At 36.5% G+C, this 21317-nt stretch overlaps 2 protein-coding genes across 2 annotated transcripts; both read left to right on the top strand.

Moving 5' to 3' along the window:
* The first annotated feature begins 517 nt into the window (after nucleotides 1-517).
* LOC145099335 (uncharacterized) lies at nucleotides 518-1834 on the top strand. The gene is made up of 2 exons (XM_079036919.1): nucleotides 518-836; nucleotides 1155-1834. The coding sequence occupies exons 1-2, from the start codon at nucleotides 518-520 to the stop codon at nucleotides 1832-1834; spliced, it is 999 nt and encodes a 332-aa protein (XP_078893045.1).
* A 1135-nt stretch (nucleotides 1835-2969) lies between these two features.
* Nucleotides 2970-4053, top strand: LOC145097013 (NAD(P)H:quinone oxidoreductase-like). Its single transcript, XM_079034470.1, has 3 exons — nucleotides 2970-3155; nucleotides 3219-3407; nucleotides 3569-4053. Exons 1-3 carry the CDS (start codon nucleotides 3071-3073, stop codon nucleotides 3871-3873), a joined length of 579 nt encoding a protein of 192 aa, XP_078890596.1. The 5' UTR covers nucleotides 2970-3070; the 3' UTR covers nucleotides 3874-4053.
* The last annotated feature ends 17264 nt before the right edge of the window (nucleotides 4054-21317 follow it).

The following is a 21317-nucleotide window of genomic DNA, read 5'->3' as shown; positions in this document are numbered from 1 at the left end:
AAACTTTTTTTACAGTAAAGTTCTAATTACCGATTAACCGGCAAAAAAAAACTAAGTATATCAAAAACTGTCGGTAATATGAACTTTACTATAAAAAAAAAAATAAAGTTCCAAGCTTTTTCTTTTGTAAAATCATTAAAAATATTATGATTTTAACACCATTTATAAAATAGTTTACAAGTTTGAATGTTTTCATATTTCTACACACCCAAAAAATTGTTGGGGTTAGGCTGCACGGTGTGGTGCAGTTTGGGACCGCACCTTGGTGCCACCTCAGCAGGGAACACCTCCCCCAGGGTGCGGTTTCCTGCCATTGAGACCGCAGTGCGCCCTTTGAAGACCGCGAATTTTGATTGGTTGGTCAAATTTTTGACCGTTGAATGCAATTTCGTTTTTTTTTTCCTTTTCCTTTTTCTTTTCTTCCTATATATATACACATATCAAACTTAATTTTTTTTCACAATACAATCTTCTCTCTTTCAACATTTTTTTTTTTAAATCACCACTCTCCAAAAAAATGTCATCTTCTTCATCTTCTGAAGAATTTCAGACTATTTTTGATACCGCTATTGCGTGTGTTCAAATGGCGGAACAAACATACAACGTTGTATGTAACAACGCAGCTGCAAGTTCTCAACAGAGAACACGAAGATACATTTACAGAAATCGTGAAGAAGCCAACCAACATTTGGTGCAAGACTATTTTGCAGAGAATGCCACTTACCAAGGGTATTATTTTTGTAGGCGCTTCAGAATGCTCAAAAGTTTATTCGAACATATAGTTGAAGATGTAACGAGGGAGTGCAGTTTTTTCCAACAACGCTACGATGCTAGAGGTACACCCGGTTTCACTCTGTTACAAAAATGCACGGCCGCACTTCGTTAGTTAGCATATGGCATTCCGCCTGATGCGTTAGACGAAAGTTTTAGGATGTCTGCTAGGATAGCACGAGACAGTCTCCATTTTTTCTGCAAAACTGTCATTCAGTTTTATGGTCCAAAATATTTACGTAAGCCTACACGTAATGACATCTTGCAATTGCAAGCTCATCATGTTAGTGTGCATGGGTTTTCTGGAATGCTAGGAAGCTTAGATTGTCTCCATTGGGCATGGGAAAATTGCCCTACAACATATCATGGGCAATTTACATGAGGTGATCATGGTCACCCAACGGTGATACTTGAAGCAGTTGCATCACAAGATATGTGGATTCGGCATGCTTTTTTTGGTTCTCCTGGTTCGATTAACGACATCAACGTTCTTAACCGTTCACCAATATTTAACAACATATACGATGGATCCGCACCAGATTCTTCTTTTCAAGTGCGTGGAACGCCATATAAGTATGGTTATTATCTGGTCGATGGAATCTACCCTGAGTATGCTGTGTTTGTTAAGTCGTTTTCAGCTCCACATGGTTCTAGACGAAAGAAATTTAAGAGAGCTCAAGAAAGAGCTAGGAAGGATGTTGAGCGTGCTTTTGGAGCTCTGAAGAAACGGTGGTTTATATTGAAAAAACCAGCAGCTTATTTGGGCGAGGAAAAACTTCAAGAAATCATGTATACGTGTATTATATTGCATAACATGATTATTGAAGACGAAGGAAGAGCGATATGTGTGTTTGACGAGGAAGAAATAATACCAGAGACACAACCAATAGAAATTGGTGGCGAAGAGTATATAAACAGAAGAGCAGAGATACGTTGCACTGAAACATTTCATAATCTTCGCAATGACTTGGTGGAACACATTTACGGGGTTCAAAACATTAACCTTAATTTGGATCCACCGGATGACCCCGAAGACGAGTTCTCGGAGAACGACTTTATGTAGTTTCCTTTAGTTATTTTATTTATGTTTTTTAAGTTTCTAGGGTTATTTAAATGTCATGTGTGTGGTTTTTTTTTTTTTTGGTAACGCAATGTACTGTTTTTTTTTTATTTTCAAGTAATGAAGAATTATGTTTTTTTTTATTAAAATAGAAGGTATATTAAATTAAATTAGTTAAAAAAAAAAAAAGAAGTTTTATTAAATTAAAATACTTAAAAAAAATAAAAAAATAAAAGAAATGAAAAGTGTGGCACCTAGGGGTGAGCAAAAACCGCACCGCAACTAAAATTAACCGCATAAACCGCAAACCGAAAAAACCGCAACCGCAATAAAAACCGATAGTGAGGTTTTCTGTTTTTCAAAAACCGCAAATTTGCGGTGCGGTGCGGTTATTTGTTTTCAAAAACCGCAAAAAAACCTCACCGCACCGCATATATTATATACAATTTTTTTTTATCAATTATTAGTTTATTAAATATTAAAAATAAGACAAGTTTCATGACTGAAAGACGGATAAAACACTAGAAAACAAAAGTGTTAGTTTTTTTTTTCTTATGTTTAACTTTGAAAAATAATGAAACTAGACAATTTTAAGACATTTATTGTTAGTTACTATCGCTTTGACGTTTTTAAGATATTAGTTGTTTGTGGTTTTAGTTAAATAGTTAATTGTCTTATACCTTATGGTTTTTTTTTATTATTACAAGTAATATGTTTGAAGTATTAAAACTATTTGAGCTCTAAATTGTGGTTAAAAACCACATAAAATAACCGCACCAAATCCATGCGGTTAATAACCGCAACACAAAAAAAATAAAACCGCACCGCAAAAATAACCGCACCATGCGGTTTTGAAAATGGATTAACCGCATTTGCGGTTAGTGGTGAGGTTTTGGCTAATAACCGCACCGAACCGCACTGGGCTCACCCCTAGTGGCACCACACCCTTGGTGTGGCAAGAAACCACACTTAAGTGGTAAAAAATGACATGGCGCTAATGTGGCGGGGGAGGGAGTACGGCTTCGGTGGCACCACTCCCTCCAGCCTTAAACGTAATTTTTTTGACAAACATAAAGGTCTTTTCATAATTTTTCCAAGATTAATCTTCTCTCAATTATTATGTTGTCATTAACATTAAGCCACAATTACAGGCTTTATTAGCCGGCGCCACCAACAAAAGTGCAGCACTTTGTCCTAATTCGCCTTCTTGGTTCGCTTGACTCAGAAATCGAATCCACCATGTCAGCCCAACCTCTCATCAAAGTTGTAGCTATCTGCGGATCACTTCGCAAAGCTTCTTCCAACCGTGGCCTCCTCCGATCTGGTACCACTCTTCTGTCTTTTTTTTTTCTCGAAATCAGGTCTGACATAATCAAATTAATCGCAGCAATTGAGTTGAGTGAGTCAATAGATGGAATAACAATCGAATATGTCGACGTCTCGCCTCTACCGATGCTGAACACGGATCTGGAAGTCGACGGCAAATATCCGCCTGTAGTTGAGGAATTTCGTCAGAAAATTCTTCAGTCCGATTGTTTCCTCTTCGCTTCTCCTGAATACAATTACTCCGTCACCGGTGATTTGATATCTTTTTTCAACTCCATCTGTTCAAATCAAAGCAACTTCAAAAGTGTTGTTGATTTTAAACATATTGCATAAACTGAAATTCGTTTTGACTTGATGTACTTCATCATCTCGTTAATGTTTCTTACGAATGTTCATATCTGATGACTGTAGCACCTTTAAAGAACGCAATAGATTGGGCATCGAGGCCACCAAATGTGTGGGCCGATAAAGCTGCTGCGGTCGTAAGTGCTGGAGGAGGGTTTGGTGGAGGGAGGTCACAGTACCATCTTCGCCAAATTGGAGTTTTTCTTGATCTTCATTTCATAAACAAGCCTGAGTTCGTCTTGAATGCCTTCCAACCTCCTGCAAAGTTTGATAGCGATGGCAATCTAATTGACCCTCAATCTAAAGAAAGGTTAAAAAGTGTTCTTCTCTCTCTTAGAGATTTTACCTTGCGACTCCAAAAAGGTAAGTGATGATGAATTAGAATGCTATTGCTTTGCAAAAAATCCAAGTATGTTGAAAATAAATTAAGATTAAGATTTGTGAAATGCTGCACTTCAAAGGTGATACTTGCAGTTTTTTCAATCCATTACTCTCATTGTGATGTGAATTTGTGATTTATGCTCACATGTTGATTGGGACTTTCATCCAAATTTCGAATATTGTATTCGAAAGATATATCCTTCTTGACATATCTTTTTAGACCTTAACTATCTTTAAATTGATGAATCAAACATCACACTGTCTCCATTGTGTGATGCGACTATGACAGTATGAGTTGATTGTGAATGTTTATAATACTATTATCTTTGTAAGTTTAAAGACTTTAAAGTAAATAGCCTTGGAAAATTATGCATCCATAAATAAAGTTAGTGGTAAATTTTATGATATTATTTTTCATGTTTAAATTTATTAGTAACCCATCACTTGGTAGGATATATTATAGTTGCGTAGTTGGTGTGATGGGATAGAACAAGATATCCACTTAAGTAGTCGATGTCGTTGTCAATCAATAAGGTTTACAAAATGTATCCGGTCCTAATTACGTCTTAGGTGTGTATCTACTATAATTAAAACCAAAGACGATGTTGATGACTAGTGGAATAATTATTGATAGCCAATAACTTATTATAACATCTACTATAATAAACGAATATAATTTTGTCACGAGTTTTGATATTTATCATTTTATGATATTTTTTAAATAAATAATATCCACATATCAATTTATGGTTTTTTTCAAATTTTAAAATTAAAAAGCCACATAATCTTTTATATATATATATATATATATATATATATATATATATATATATATATATATATATATATATATATATATATATATATATATATATATAGTATCAAATGGAATAAATATTATACTAAATTGCAATTAATATGTTTATTCATTTTTTATTTCAAAATTTTATTTTAAAAAAGTACTTATTATTTATATTTTAATATTTTATTTTCTTTAATCAACCCGTGTAAAACATGGGTTTTACATCTAGTAATCTATCAAATTAGTTAACTGTTGTGTAATTGTGTTGCCAATCAATATGTCTTGCAAAATGTAGCGACTCCTAATTTTGGGCATCTAGCACAAAACAATTTATACCGTTTAAAACTCTAAGTAGACAAAATAGTAACATCTTGTTCTTCATTGTGTTATTATTTTTGTATTTTAATTATTTAATATAATTATATTGATTTTAAAAATGAAGAAACAACTTAATAACCTAAAATGAAATAGACATGGATACGGACACGAAGGGTTGAAAGGGGTACGTTTGAAAATTAAAATGTTAAGACTTTTTGAAACTTATGGACCATTTGGGTCAAATTTGCAATGAAACCCTATTAGGGTTTAAAAACAAGAATGACATATTTTTCATTATCATTTTCGTTTTTGTTCTAGGGGCAACTTCAAACCCTTAATTGCAATCCTTGAAGAGTTCAGGCTAAATAGAAAATATTCAAAATTTTTGTTTTTGAATACTTTACATCAGTGTATGGATGACCACCATAGATCAAACCGTTGGATCATCATGAAATCTTAAATGAATGTTCCTATGATATATATATAGAAGTTAACCATTATGAGAGGTCTTGTATGTTTAAGAATCATATTAAAATGATATTGACAATTAACATATGATCTTAATGGTTACACTAACAATAACTTGGTATTATTGATTATTTATTAAAAATTAGAAGTTGATTTTAATAAATATTCATTAACTCTTATAATTAATTGAAAATTATTTATTTCATGGAAATAATAATTTGCAATGAAAAGTAACACATTAAATCATATGATATGAATTAATAAGTTATGCATAATATTATGGACTAGATAAATCTTTTTGTCTTTTACCAAAAAGTAAAAATTTATATTTTATAAACTTGTTTATAAAATTTATAAAATCCTCATTTTTTTTCTTCTTGTTGTCGTAAATGAGGAGGGAAAGAGAGGTCATGGGTTTGTTATTTATTTAATCAAAAGTAAGAACCATGGTTTGGGTCAAGGTTCTAAATGGCGTGAGGCGTGGCGTGGCGGCAAGGCCAAGCCTCAAGCTTAACGAGCCATGGCGAGCCACGGCGTTTTTCAAGGCGTGATGTAAGGCGGCGACTTTGTATTAATTTAAAATTATATTACCACATAAATATAATTTTATATTAAATATAACTACTTATTAGAAGTGTTAGATCAATAACTAATAATAAAAAGTTAACAAAAACCACAATACTTGTAGTTCCGATTTGAAAAGACATAACGAAGAAAAAAAAAATTGTGTCTCAAACGAAAAAAACACGCGCCATAACACGCCATAACACGTCATGGCGCGTCATATCACGCCTTGCCACGCGTTACGCCTAACAGCAACGTTATGAAGCTTTTCGTAACGGCGAAGCCATGCCTCACGTCATGGCGTGCCTTTTAGAACACCGGTTTGGGTGCATAGGAGACATTTTTGTTTTGTGTATAAGTGCTTAAAGGGTTAATGACTAAAATATATGGATTCAACTTTAAGACAACACATGATGCTTTCATTTTTGGTTACTCTTGGAGACCAAAAAACTATAACCCTCTAAGCACCACCCTCTCTTTCTTTCTCTATTGCTTTGAGTGTTAGAAGATTTGTTACTTGTTTTTGCTTTCGTGAAAGTAATACTTGGTTTTTTTTACTTTTAAGCTTAAGAGTTTCACATAAAGACTAGCATCTTTGCATCAAGTTGGATCATTGTCGGTGTCTCAAAGGTTCCACATTCTTCATCAACTTCAAGTTGGATCATTGTTGATGTCTCAAAGGTTCCACATTCTTCGTCAACTTCAAGTCATCCCTTAAGGACCCAAATAATAACAAAGGTTGTTATTTCTTCCTCTCTTCTATGTCTGGTGTTTTATCTGTTCATTCCTTGCAAGATAATCCTTGTTGGATTATAACTTGTTTATATTTGTTCAAAAATTTAAGTCTTCGGTTCCTAAAATATCTTGTTTTTTAAACTATTTTTGAACTAAAACCCAACAATTGGTATTAAGAGCTACCTTGCAAGTTTTGTTAGATTTTATAATTTTTGGAAATCTTAGTTTTTGGGAAATATGGAAAACTTAATTTTGTATAAAAATAAGTTCATACATATTTTCTTTGACAATTTTATAATTGTTATTTTTGTGACAAAAGTTTACATGCATTTTTTGTCACTTAAAGTTTTCTTAGAAAAACAAATGTTGTTTTATGTTAATATGTATTTTAGAGTGCATAAACAAGTCATGGACCATTTGTTTTGTTATTTCATGTGGACTTGTGAAAATGGTTTGTAGTATTCTTTTACTCATGAAACATGTAATAATAAGTAGCTAGTTTTTCATCTTTTTTATTCTATGTAATAAACTAGTTTTATGTGATTAAAGCAAACAGTGTTTTACTGTCTGTTCTCTTAAAACTGTCGTATCTTTTGCATACTAACTCCGTTTTGGACGTTCTTTATAATTTCGAAAACAGGGGAACATGTACTATAATATTTTAATGTTTTTGCTCAAACTGCTTAATGCAAAATTTCAGTTTTTCAGACGCATTAATTAGCGTTGCCATTTAAGCGGTTTGATTCGGTTGATAGTTTACGCATTTGGAAGTAAGGTATCATCTGACATCATATAGTAATTGAAATAAAATTATTTATTTTACTTTAGATGCACTAAAACTCAATAAGTCAAGTTACAATGAGATTCGTGGTGAATTGGCCGTCTATAATATTAGCCCTAAATTTCGGGATGTCACATATGTAATGGTACTTTCTGTCGATATGCTTGTATCTACCATGATTCTTTGGTTCTTTAGTCAAAGAGACCGCGCCTTCACTATCGCAAAAGTATTATATTGGCTCTTTAATGGTCGAGACTACTCCGAGATCTCCGATGAAGTTCTTCAAACAAGCCAGTCATTTGATGCCTCACTCGCTACGGTGTACTTTGATTCAAAGGTAGAATCAACCACCGTTTCCTACTTGGAACTCTTCCAAGTCACCATATAACAAGAATACCTAGCCAGATTGAGAACATAAGTTGTCTTTACTTGTTTAAAATTGGCGTCACTGTAACCACTAAAATACAAACAACAATAAAAAAATCTCATTAGTTCATTTGAAGCCCTCTTTGTTGAAAGATCTATAAGGGAAATTAGTAGTTTTGGTATGGCCAAAAATGAAGGAGATTACATGATGGTTGATCATAAGCATAAAAATAATTTCTACAAAACAACCAAATTTCGTGTATCAAATGATTTTGTTGTTATGGTGGATCCCTATAATTTTGTGACTTTCCAAGATTTGATAGCTAGGAATCTCGACACTCATGTTGTATTTGGTAAGATTTTATTTTAGCATTCTACCTTATCTACACGTAAATATTTATTGTATTACACACCTATAATACAACAAAGGTTTATTTTTTTTATTTCAGATTTTCTTGGTCAGGTTGTGTCGACTAATCTCATGAAAGTGAATATTGAAAATTCAAAGGAAAAACAGTTGATGAACCTGGTTGATCAGGGTTTAAGTTAAGTATATGTGTTTAAAACATTTTATTTTCTAAAGTGTTGTTCTACATGATACCATAAAACATGTCGTTTGCATGAAAATGAGATGTTCATCTACATTTCAATATACATGTTTATTTTAGCATTATTTAAAACATTTCGAATCCACTAATTATAAAATTCACATTTTGTAAAATAGGAAATAATTCGTTGATCATTATCAGAGGATCCATTTATGATCTTTTCACTAACAAATTGGTCAAATGTGGTTAGAGGTGTTTCACATGTTTTTTATTACATGTCTTCCTACTTTTAAGTTTTAAATTTTCATCTTCAAATTCCATTTTTTAGTTACATATGTTCATTGAAATTATTATTTTTTTGCTTAACATACCAACCTACTTTGTTTTATCTTTATATAGTAACAATATAATTTATAATTTTACACAACAATATACATATTTTGAATTTTGTCATAATATTATACTATTATACTTTACAAAATACAATTTCATCCAAAATAATTTTCGTCAGTAATTTCATCCATATTTCACTCAATTTAAATTTATATTTTCTTTATATAAATTTTTTTAATGATCCTGATTTTTCCCTCCAAAATTATATCAAGCATTTATGTCTTATACACTGTTGTCCCATTATAATTGTTACTTTCCAAAATATATTTGTTTGGAATTTAATTTAGTGAATGAAGTAAATGTTAATTCAAACAAAATATATATTCCATAATTATTACACAAGTTTATTAAAAAAACATCAAGATGTAAACATTAAGCATTTTTAAAATGAAATTTCAAAATAGATACAAACGATGATATTGTACAATGAAATATAAAATTGAATAAACTGGAAAAAGAAAAAAAAAACTATTAAGATAGTCAATCTTGCAAATAGTATAGTTATAAAAAAATTATAAAGTGAGATAAAAAAAATATAAGATATTAGGAGATTTGTAAGTACAATTAGTAAAAGCATTAAAGTTATTTAAAAAAAAAAAAGATCGTTAAGATTAGTAAAGATACAATATATAAAGTAAATTATCACAATAGTAATGAAATGTCATTATTTGATATTTCATATAATTGAATGATATACCAAATTACATTGATGATATACTGAAATTATTCAAAGTTGCGCCAAGAGTAATGCAAAGTTCTTGCGAACACCAAATAAATAAGAACAAACATAAAAGCTAGCACTTATATTCATAATCAATTTAAAATAAACCAATCATGATTTAGAAAAGAATTTTCATTGATGATATATGAAAATTAAATTCATATGACATTTAACATTCCATAAATTATACTCTATTCCTTTACTTTAATAAGTGAAAAAAACGATATATCGGTTGTTAATATAGGCTTAAATTAAGTAACCTTATTATGGAAGGAATGTCTAATTAGAATATTTATGCTTATATAACAATATCATAACCATATGTGACGAGGAAGGTCATTCAACTAATAAAACAAAAAATATTGTATACAAAGAGGTTCTTCAACGATTATAAATATTTATCGATTTCAATGTATCTTCTACACATTTAAATAGTACCAATAACCATTTTTTTTATAATTATTATGAAATATCTATAGACATTTTTATGTTTCTTATACTGTGACAACCCAAGTTGTTCCGTTACATTTTCCCGTTACCGTTAACGGAATATTCCAGTTTATAAAAGTTCCGTTAATTAGAGGTCGTCAATTAAATAAACATTTCATTTGTTTATATTTAATATGTCGTTAAGTCGTGATAAAAGAGAATAAAAACACATAACACATATTTCCATTTAGTTGGAAATAGTTAGTTTTTATCATTATTACCACTAAATCGGGTGCGACCAAAAGCCCCGTCTAGCGGCCGTATTGGGTAGAATTCCACTAAGCTCCAACTCCCACCCATATATAAAGGGGAGTAAACTCCATTTGGAGACTTTTTACCCTCTCTCTCTCTCTCTAAACTCTCTCTCTAGACTCGTTTTCGACCCAAATCCGCAACCAAACGCTTCCAAATCGTAAGTCCACTTACCCTAGCTTACTCTAAACATTATGATTCATGTTTATAGCTTAGAATTGGACCATTTAAGCTGTTGAAAAGGAGTTCATGGCCTAAGCTCCTCCATAGGCCGTAAAGACCTAAAATGAGGCCAAAATGACCCCAAAATGTCCCTAAAGGCTTGGAAATAAATTGAGGGTTTAGCCTAGGAGTGTTTAAACATTAAAACACATGGATTTGAGGCATAAAAGAGAGTTTACGGCCCAGGCACATGCTTAGGCCGTAAACACCTCTAAACCATGTAAAAGTGCCCCAAAACACTCCTAATCACCCTAGGGCTTAATACATAAATTAGGAGCATACCATTTAGGGTTTAGATCATTTAAACACAAGGAAATGAGGGGGTAAAAGGAGTTTACGGCCCAGACATGTGTCAAGGCCGTAAACACCTTCAATCATGCCAAAATAATGGTTTTTATTCCCCAAATGGCCTTAGACTATTTCTATAAAATGCTAGGAGGGTATTAGGGGCTTGAAACTTCTCAAAACTCAAGGAATGAGAGTTTACGGCCGTAAACTCCCTTAGAAGTTGTCCCTGGGCCGTAAACTCCATTAAAATGCCCTTAAAGACCTTAAACCCACTCATACTATATAGTTTTGGACCTAGAATAATTCCATGAACAAGTTAGAAGCCTTAAAACACACTAGAACCCTTCACCATGAGTTTACGGCCGTAAACTCATGGTGAGTAGTCCCTGGGAGGTAAACTAAGTGATAAGAGTTTACTCTCCGAGAGTAAACTCCATTCCTAAGCCATACACACCTTTAGACGCTACCCGGGACACCCCAAACACTTAACCAAAGTGTTTTCCGCTCCTTTGAGTGCGTATACTTGTTTAATTGGTATATAATATACTAATTGTATGTGAACATATGTTATCATATGTTAAATAGGTCTTTAAGTGTGTCCAAGTCTTTACGTGACACCGAGCACCTAACCGGCACCCTCGTCGGACCTACTTACACCAGGTGAGTTCATACCCCTGAATGAACCTTTTAAATGTTTTTACATATTTTATAGGGGGGAATACAAGTTAAACATGCCAGTTATCATATCAATCACATCTGATTGATAACCTGCATGCACAAGGTTTTACCACACTTTACACTGTTTTACCGAGTAGGACACTATAATGGTTTTCAATTGTTTCAAAACTCTTACTTATACTGTTTTATCTAAAATCATTTCAAACTGGTTTATAAAGGTTCCAAAGATTTCTAAAGGTTTTCACACTTATGTTACCAAAGAATACAAAATGCGATTTTTCTAAGTATAAAGGTTTTTCCAAGGTTTTCATCGAAGTTCCCTTTTACGACGTACACTTTCACTTGTTTGTTACCGCTGCTTCGCTTTCACTTATTTAAAACTCCTACTTGATAACGCATTCCCTTCGTGATACGCTTATACCGGTTATTGTCTCTACATCGCTTATACTTTTAGTCGCTTATACCTGATAGACGCTCTTACTTCACTTATTGTCGTCTCTACTTCGTGATACGCTTATACTTGTTCGACACTCCTACTTCACTTGCGACCGCTCCTACTCCACTTGTTAGACACTCCTACTTCACAAGAATCACTTCTACTTGATACACACTCAGTCGTAGTTAGATGTATGTATGTGCTTATATAGGTACATATAAGTAATAATTGAAAGACTTAGAAAGGCTCGTCCGCCCTATTTTCTTTTCTTCGTTGAGATGTGGTCTGGTGGGATCGGATGGCCGTCCGAAGGTCGTTTGATTCATTAGTTATATATTATGTATATGAGTATGGACATACAGGAATTCTCTAGTCAGTTCAGTTAAGAGTCTCTACCTCTAGTCTACACTTACATTCGAAACACACTACCCACTATTTGGAAGTCTCCACCTCTAGTTCAGCACTTACACACTACCTACTATTTGGAAGTCTCTACCCACTATTTGGGACGCATCTTCAGGACACAGCCTTCTCCGTCGTCTAGATGGTAACCAGAATCTCCTGTAGGGAGAGCGGACATTGTGTGTATAGATCTATACGGGATTGACAATCCGCACCCAAACTGCTAGCTATAGTCCCGACCTACCAAGCCAACGGGTGACAAATGTCATATTTCGGACGCTTGTAGGGCGTCTGGTACTCTAGTCAGTAGGGTTATGAGTATCCCGGATTACCTTATAATTCATTGGCCTTAAGGTAACGGTATTTCACCGGCAATTTACACTGTATGCTGGTAATACATTTTCAGAGTCACACTGTTTTGACCTTACAAGACGTATCTTTCATTTGATACTGTCTGGGGTCTGTTTTTCTCTACTTTAACCTTACAAGACGTATCTTTCATTTGATACTGTCTGGGGTCTGTTTTCTCTGTTTTGACCTTACAAGACGTATCTTTCATTTGATATTGTCTGGGGTCTGTTTTTCACTGTTTTAGACCTTACCAGTTGTACCTTTCATTTGGTACCTTCTGGGGTCTGAGTCTCTACTTGTTAGACTGAACCAGGCATGTCGTTAGTTCGATACTCTCCTGGAGTCTATGATTCCTTTGCCTTAGTCAACAGTCCTCACTGCTGAGGCATTTGTTATTCCCTGATGTCGTTTGCTTTCCTCAATAATCAAATTCAGTATTTTGATAATGATAGCAATTTAGGGAAAATTACTTTTTACCACATAACACTGACCAGTCTTGGTAGAAGGCTGCTTTATTAAAGAAAATATAGGATTTTCTGGAAAGAACTCTAATACACAGTAAACACTTAAACTACTACTTTATAAAGTTATTTGGATAAATGTCACTAAATACTTATGAACTCACCAGCATTTGTAAAAATGCTGATACTCGCTTTTCAAATAACTTGTATTCTCAGGTCAGCAATTAGACAGGTACACCCCCGGAGCTGTTGATGAAGATGGCTTAGTACCTTGCTGTACTTATTATATTTACTTGTATTACTTTGATACCTTGTATTGTAACCATGTAAAATTATTACTATTAATGCAATGTTTTGTTGTACTTTGATTACTATAATGCATGTGTTGTGATACTTGACATGACGTCATCCACCCCAGAACGTTTCCGCCGTTCCGATTTTGGGGTGTGACATATACGTTCCCCGCGTTTAACCCGGGTTATAATCTAGTAGTATAATAAAACGAAAATAAGAATAAGGTCTAGTTAGCTTACTAATTTTTCAGTGTGAACACTTTGTTAAGATTTTTTATTTTATTTTATATTAAGTAAGAAAAAAATCCATACACCTACTATAAACCCATTATGGTCCTAAACCCGTACCAACACCCCTACCTGACATTGTAACGATTAACCCGTACCACCAACCGACCACCTGGAACCCATACACCTACTATAAACCCATTGTGGTCCTAAAACCATACCAACACCCCTACCTGAAATTGTAACGATCAACCCGTACCACCAACCGACCACCTGGGACCCATACACCTACTATAAACCCATTATGGTCCTAAACCCGTACCAACACCCCTACCTGACATTGTAACGATCAACCCATACCACCAACCGACCACCTGGAACCCATACACCTACTATAAACTCATTGTGGTCCTAAACCCGTACCAACACCCCTACCTGACATTGTAACGATCAACTCGTACCACCAACTGTCACACCCCAAAACCGGAACGGCGGAAACGTTCTGGGGTGGATGACGTCACGTAAAGTATCACAACACATGCATTATAGTAATCAATGTACAACAAAACATTGCATTAATAGTAATAGTTTTACATGGTTTACATTACAACAATTCAAAGTATACAAACAAATATAATAAGTACAACAAGGTACTAAGCCGTCTTCATCAACAGCTCCGGGGGTGTACCTGTCTAATGCTAACCTGAGAATACAAGTTATTTGAAAAGCGAGTATCAGCATTTTTACAAATGCTGGTGAGTTCATAAGTATTTAGTGACATTTATCCAAATAACTTTATAAAGTAGTAGTTTAAGTGTTTACTGTGTATTAAAGTTCTTTCCAGAAAATCCTATATTTTCTTTAATAAAGCAACCTTCTACCAAGACTGGTCAGTGTTATGTGGTAAAAAGCCATTTTCCCTAAATTGCTATCATTATCAAAATACTGAATTTGATTATTGAGGAAAGCAAACGACATCAGGGAATAACATATGCCTCAGCAGTGAGGACTACTGACTAAGGCAAGGAATCATAGACTCCAGGAGAGTATCGAACAAACGACACGCCTAGTTCAGTCTAACAAATAGAGACTCAGACCCCAGAAGGTACCAAATGAAAGGTACAGCTGGTAAGGCCTAAAACAATGAATACAAACCCCAGACAGTATCAAATGAAAGATACATCTCATAAGGTCAAAACAGTGAATACAGATCCCAGACAGTATCAAATGAAAGATACGTCTTGTAAGGTCAAAACAGAGAAAGCAGACCCCAGACAGTATCAAATGAAAGATACGTCTTGTAAGGTCAAAACAGTGTGACTCTGAAAATGTATTACCAGCATACAGTGTAAATTGCTAGCGAAAAACCGTTACCTTAAGGCCAATGAATTATAAGGTAACCCGGGATACTCGTAACCATACTGACTAGAGTACCAGACGCCCTACAAGCGTCTAAAATATGACATTTGTCACCCGTTGGCTTGGTAGGCCGGGACTGTAGCTAGCAGTCTGGGTGCGGGGTTGTCAATCTCGTATAGATCTATACACACAATGTCCGCTCTCCCTACAGGAGACTCTGGTTACCAACTAGACGACGGAGAAGGCCGTGTCCTGAAGATGCATCCCAAATAGTGAGTAGAGACTTCCAAATAGTAGGTTTCTAATGTAAGTGCCGAACTAGAGATAGAGACTCATAACTGAATTGACTGAAGTAAACCCATATGTCTATGCTTGTGTACATAATATATAACTAATGAATCAAACGACCTTCGGATGGACATCCGATCCCACCAGACCACATCTCAATGAAGAAAAGGAAATAGGGCGGACAAGCCTTCATAAGTCCTTCAATCATTATTTATATGCATCTATACAAGCACATACATACATCTAACTACGCTTGAGTGTGTATCAAGTGGAATCATATCGTGAAGTATAAGTGTACAGTGTGGAATAACCGACTTGTGAAGTATAAGCGTACAGTGGAATATCCGAGTCGTGAAGTATAAGCGTACAGTGGAACATCCGAGTCGTGAAGTATAAGTGTATAGTGTGGATTAACCGACTTGTGAAGTATAAGCGTATAGTGGAATATTCGAGTCGTGAAGTATAAGCGTACAGTGGAACATCTGAGTCGTGAAGTATAAGTGTACCAAGTATAAGTGTATCCCGAAGTGGAAACGACAACAAGTGAAGTAAGAGCGTCTATCAGGTATAAGTGACTACAAGTATAAGTGAAATAGAGACAATAACAGGTATAAACGCATCACGAAGTGAAAGCGTTATCGAGTAGGAGTTTAAAATACATGAAAGCGAAGCAGCGGTAACTAACAAGTAAAAATATACAACGTGAAATGGAACTTTGATGAAAACCTTGGAAAAACCTTTATACTCAGGAAAACTCGCATTTGGTATTCTTTGGTAAAATAAGTGTGAAAACCTTTAGAAATCTTTGGAATCTTTCATAAACCATTTTAAAATGAATTTAGGTAAAACAGTATAAGTAAGAGTTTTGAAACAGTTGAAATCGCTTTTGAAAACCATTATAGTGTCCTACTCGGTTAAACAGTATACAGTGTGGTAAATCATTGTGCATGCGGGTTATCAATCACATGTGATTGATATGATAACTGGCATGTTTAACTTGTATCCCCCCCCTATAAAACATGTAAAAACATTAAAATGTTCATTTAGGGGTATGAACTCACCTGGTGTAAGTAGGTCCGACGAGGGTGCCGGTTGGGTGTTCGGTGTCAAGTAAAGACTTGGACACACTTAGAGACCTATTAAACATATGATAACATATGTTCACATACAATTATTATATTATATACCAATTAAACAAGTCTACGTACTCTAAGGAGTGGAAAACACTTTGGTTAAGTGTTTGGGGTGTCCCAGGTAACATTTAAGGGTGTGTATGGCTTAGGAATGGAGTTTACTCTCCAAGAGTAAACTCTCAACACCATGTTTACGGCCTAGGGACTACTCACCATGAGTTTACGGACGTAAACTCATGGTGAGGGGTTCTAGTGTGTTTTAAGGCTTCAATCTTGATAGTGAGATTTTTCTAGGTCCAATTCCAAAAGGCATGAGTGGGTTTAAGGTCTTTAAGGGCATCTTAATGGAGTTTACGGCCCAGGGACAACTCCTAAGGGAGTTTACGGCCGTAAACTCTCATTCCTTGAGTTTATTGAAGTTTCAAACCCCTAATACCTTGCTAGTAATTTATAATGAAGTGTGAGGCCACGAATCATAATGTTTAGAATAAGCTAGGGTAAGCGGACTTACAATTTGGAAGCGTTTGGTTGCGGATTCGGGTCGAAAATGAGTCTAGAGAGAGAGTGTAAAAAGTCTCCAAATGGGGTTTACTCCCCTTTATATATGGGTGAGAGTTGAAGCTCAGTGGGAATCTACCCAATACTGCCGTTATACGGGGCTTTTGGTCGCACCCGATTTAGTGGTCGTAATAATAAAACTTAACATTTTCCAAATAAATGGAAATGTGTGTTATGTGTTTTTATTTCTTTTTATCACGACTTAACGGCATATTAAATGTAAACAAATGGAATGTTTATTAAATTGACGACCTCTAATTAACGGAACTTTTATAAACTGGAATATTTCGTTAACGGTAACGGGGAAATGTAACGGAACAACTTGGGTTGTCACATCATCCCCCCGTTAGAGGGAATTTCGTCCCTAAATTCAGGTCTAGGCAAGGAAGTAGGTATGAATGGCCAAGTAGAGGTAAGAGAGTACTTCCTATACGGTTGTCCTCGCATTCCCCAGTGAACTTTAGTCTGTGTTTGTCATTCCAACAAACCTTCATGTACGGGATGCGGATTTCGTCTCGTGTAACTAGTGGGTTCCGACTGGTGTATCTATGAGGTTAGGGTTCTCAATGGTTTCTATCAAGATGAGTGGGGTACGAAGAGTGATGTTGGGCAATTGCATATCACGTCCAAGAAGTGGATTGATTGAGTGTGAGTCTTGCGGGGTATCCGAAGGTAGTAGCGGCCTGAATAGGGTTGGACCAAATCTCCATGAGAATTCTCATATGGTCCTAAGCTCTCGGAATGGTAGAGCTTTTCAGTACTCAGAACATAGTGTAATTCTATGGCAAGATCATCACTGGCGTGATCGCCATTCCGAAGTTCTTGACGTTCTCACTCATAATGTGTGTGTAGTCCTTCAGGTTGGTTCTTAGGAATCTCGAGTGGTCTTTGGTTCGTGTTTCCTGTCAACTGGCTGATAGAGACTTTCTAGATCGTCGAGTGGGTTGCGTGACTATGGTTATCGATTTGCTATAGAGGGTCTATCTCAAGCTTGTGCAAAATGAATCTGCACTAACGAAGCTTGAGATGCGGAAACCCTGGAGGTCGGGAAGATAGGGTTTCACCAGACGAGTGTCGGACTATCTCTGGAGGTGGTTCTACTATCTCAGCGTGAGATGGTATTCGTGTAACACCTAATAGTCCAAGGATTTTCCAAGACTTTGGTTTATTCCGGTGCGGAAAGCGCATGTTCCTGCATAACCCTTCGACTAACACCAGGGCTGGCGTCCAGTCGATAATCTCTTCGGGATCTGGGTCACGAGGTTTAACACAACTACTTTCTCACTTTGACCAAGTATTCTTGGCTGCGAAGGTTATCCTGTGGATTCTCGGTATCCTAGTGTTCACTTCGGAGAATGTATTTTTATTGTCTACAGGGCGACGACAATTTCCTCCATGCAAGAGGGTGGAGGATGATAGGCACTACTTGTCTATAACAGGGTGGGCAAGGTGCCTGAGTAGTAAGAGCATCTACTGTAACTACTCTTCCGAAGGTTCTGAGTTTCCTCGGTCTAGGTCAATTCTAGTGAGTATGGGGTCTCATCACTCGGAACTTTACTAGCTTAACCCGCAGTGATTCTCTTGACTCTGGCTCCTATGTTATGGAATAGGGTGAAAGTGTTTTGCAAAGAGGTTCGTGGTAGAGCTCATGCTTGGCTTAACCACCAGTACTTGGTGTATGCAAGCAGTATATAATTGAGGTCGGCAGGATGTTCAGCTGTGCGACTCCACCCCAAACCCACAACCCAACGAGGAATAGGGAGTAGGGAGGAAACACACACCTTAAATCTTTTTGATCTCAATTGTATACCACCTTTACGCATATACTTGGTTATGGTGGTCATTCCTTATGATTTCTAATCTCTATGCTTACGAACCTGACGTGCGAGGTGCGAAGGGTCTTTTTGGGGAAAACTATGAAGTACGCTTCGGATGGTTATCATCTTCTGGAGTATCTACAGTGTCTTTCGCTTCGGTTTCCATCTGACTACGAGGGTTCGGTCAACAGCGCGGGGTACCCTCTCTTGGGTACTTCGGAAGGTTTGAGATAAGAGGTACGATTGACGGATCGCATTAGGTTTGATTTATTTATGTTAGGTTTAGGTTCGGGAGAACCTTTATTTGCCGTCATGGCTACGGGGAAAGTTCTTTTTACACAGCACTAAGAATGTACACATGGTTGCACGTAGTCGAACCATGATCAATAAAGTCGTCGAAGTTGGCACACTTCGACATGATATAAAATGAAGATCGGTAGAGTCATGCGCCGAACGGGCACACAAGTTCTAGGCGTCTCAGGTTTCGTCCTATGTATCACTACCACAGATACTTGGACCGATAGAGTCGACGCGGAACTATAGAGAGTTCTAAGTGTTTCCGAATAGAGTACCTTTTCATGAATGGATCCTCACAAGGCATTTCTATAATCGCCTCACATATACTAGTCATGTATATTTAAGGTGGGGAGGACTGTTGACTGAGCGACCCCGCCCTAAATCCACAACCAAACGAGGAACAGGAAATGAGGCGGCATTCGCTCACTCTAGGTTTTTCCATCTTAAATATACATGGCTGTAACATATATGTTTAGCCATTATAGTTTTACCTGATGAATTTTTAAATTTTATAACACTGCTGCGACTTTCGCCCTACTGGAAAGAATTTACATTTGAATTAGTCTTTTATTGTTTTTAGTTTAGTTACCCGAGATCGAGAGACGTACCTAAATCTAACGAGTTCCTTGATGCTTCTCTCTAAGCAGTAGAGTTAGGCTCCTCCTGTGTCTTTGTTGTTTCCTTCAGCTGGGCAATCCTTCTTGAAATGTCCCATTTCACCACATAGGTGACAAACGGGATTGGTCGCCGCATTAGTGATCGATGCAATACGCTCCACCGGAGTTCTGCATACACGAGCAGTATGCCCCTTCATGTTGCACCTAGCACATAAGAGTTCCCGGCAGGCACCATGATGATGGTAGCTGCACTTGTTGCGGTGGGGAAGGTCTCCTAGGTATGGTCTTCTTGAGGTCGGGAGGGAAGGATTGACAGGGGTATATACTGCCTCAGCTCGTCGCCTTTCAGAAGGTCCTTGAGCCGAGGTACTTCCCTCCTCAATCTTGAGTTTTCTCTTTAGTGGGTTCGGTGAAGGTTCTTGGGTGACTGGGTATGAAAGTGTTGGTTGCTGCTGTCCATCACCAGGATTGGAAATCCCGACAGGGCCCTTGCTAACATTGGCGGTGTTAGCATTCAGGTGAGCCATGACAGCTGCTACGGCTGTTGAGACTGCAGCTTGGAACGTAGCTTCATCGAATAAGAGAGCAAGTTTCTTGCTTGTGGACTGGTTGCGTTTCTTTGGAGGCATGGTTTTTTTTTCCTACACGGAAAGGAATACAAGATAATGAGAGACGATGGCTAACCCTGGACATATCTGTCCTGACTGTATTAGGCATAAACTTTCCCGTGCCTCGGGTACTGGTTGTCTGAGTGTCGACCTACATCCCTATGATGTAGTCCTGGTGATCAAGGTAGGATTGTGTGAGTATCGGAAAAGGCCATAAGATGCAAGTCATTCCTACTACGTTACCTTTATACTGGGAAAGGTTTCACTCTCCGGCCTGGAGAGATTTGAGAACGGTTCGGAACGAACTGCGGAAAGAGAGGCTCACAAGGACAGATGGCTAAAATTCTCTCAACAAAGGTGCGGGGATCCTCCCTAATCATGTATTTGGCAACGGGAAACGACGATTTTACCTAACACATAGCGTGAGTAGTGTAACCATTAACTCACTAAATTGTATTATTTTATGGGTGTATTAGCGTGACGAACACGAGGAAAAGACAATGTCCGGGTTCCATGTACTGGCTCCCTCGGTCTGCCTCGTATCTTTGACTGGAATTGGCGTTGGTTTCCTTCGGGTAGTTTCCTAGGGTTCTCTTCTCGTATGGACATATTGAATCTCTACTCTGCCTTGCTTCCGAATTCCGACTATGGGTGTCATCACCTCATAAAGGGCAACTGGGAATCTTGGAAGTTTAGGCAAATTTCTCACCAATGTCCCTAAAAGAATATGGGCACTTGGTGCATTCAATAGTCTCGACCCAGTTCATTTATTTCTGAACAGGAAATCTTCTCAATGAACCTCTTCTGGATCTGAATCAACTCTTCTGCCGAGTACTGAAGTTGATAGGGTTGTCTACAGGGTTCGCGCGAGAATGGAAATGTCTAAAGAATCCTAAGAGATTATTAACATTTCACTGTATGATCCATATCGAGTCCTGCTACGATTACACAGGGTATACAA

Source organism: Lactuca serriola, chromosome 4 (genome assembly GCF_051521515.1).
Source record: "Lactuca serriola cultivar US96UC23 chromosome 4, Lser_US96UC23_V15, whole genome shotgun sequence".
NCBI classification, from domain to species: domain Eukaryota; kingdom Viridiplantae; phylum Streptophyta; class Magnoliopsida; order Asterales; family Asteraceae; genus Lactuca; species Lactuca serriola.
This window is presented reverse-complemented; position numbering and strand designations above follow the sequence as displayed.

Bases quoted from the DNA above. Each gene is read 5' to 3' on its own strand.
- LOC145099335 (XM_079036919.1), top strand. From the start codon at position 518: ATGTCATCTTCTTCATCTTCTGAAGAATTTCAGACTATTTTTGATACC. The intron at 837-1,154 runs GTACACCCGGTT...AATTTACATGAG, and splicing joins ACAACGCTACGATGCTAGAG to GTGATCATGGTCACCCAACG.
- LOC145097013 (XM_079034470.1), top strand. From the start codon at position 3,071: ATGTCAGCCCAACCTCTCATCAAAGTTGTAGCTATCTGCGGATCACTT. The intron at 3,156-3,218 runs GTACCACTCTTC...AATTAATCGCAG, and splicing joins CCGTGGCCTCCTCCGATCTG to CAATTGAGTTGAGTGAGTCA. The intron at 3,408-3,568 runs GTGATTTGATAT...TGATGACTGTAG, and splicing joins ATACAATTACTCCGTCACCG to CACCTTTAAAGAACGCAATA.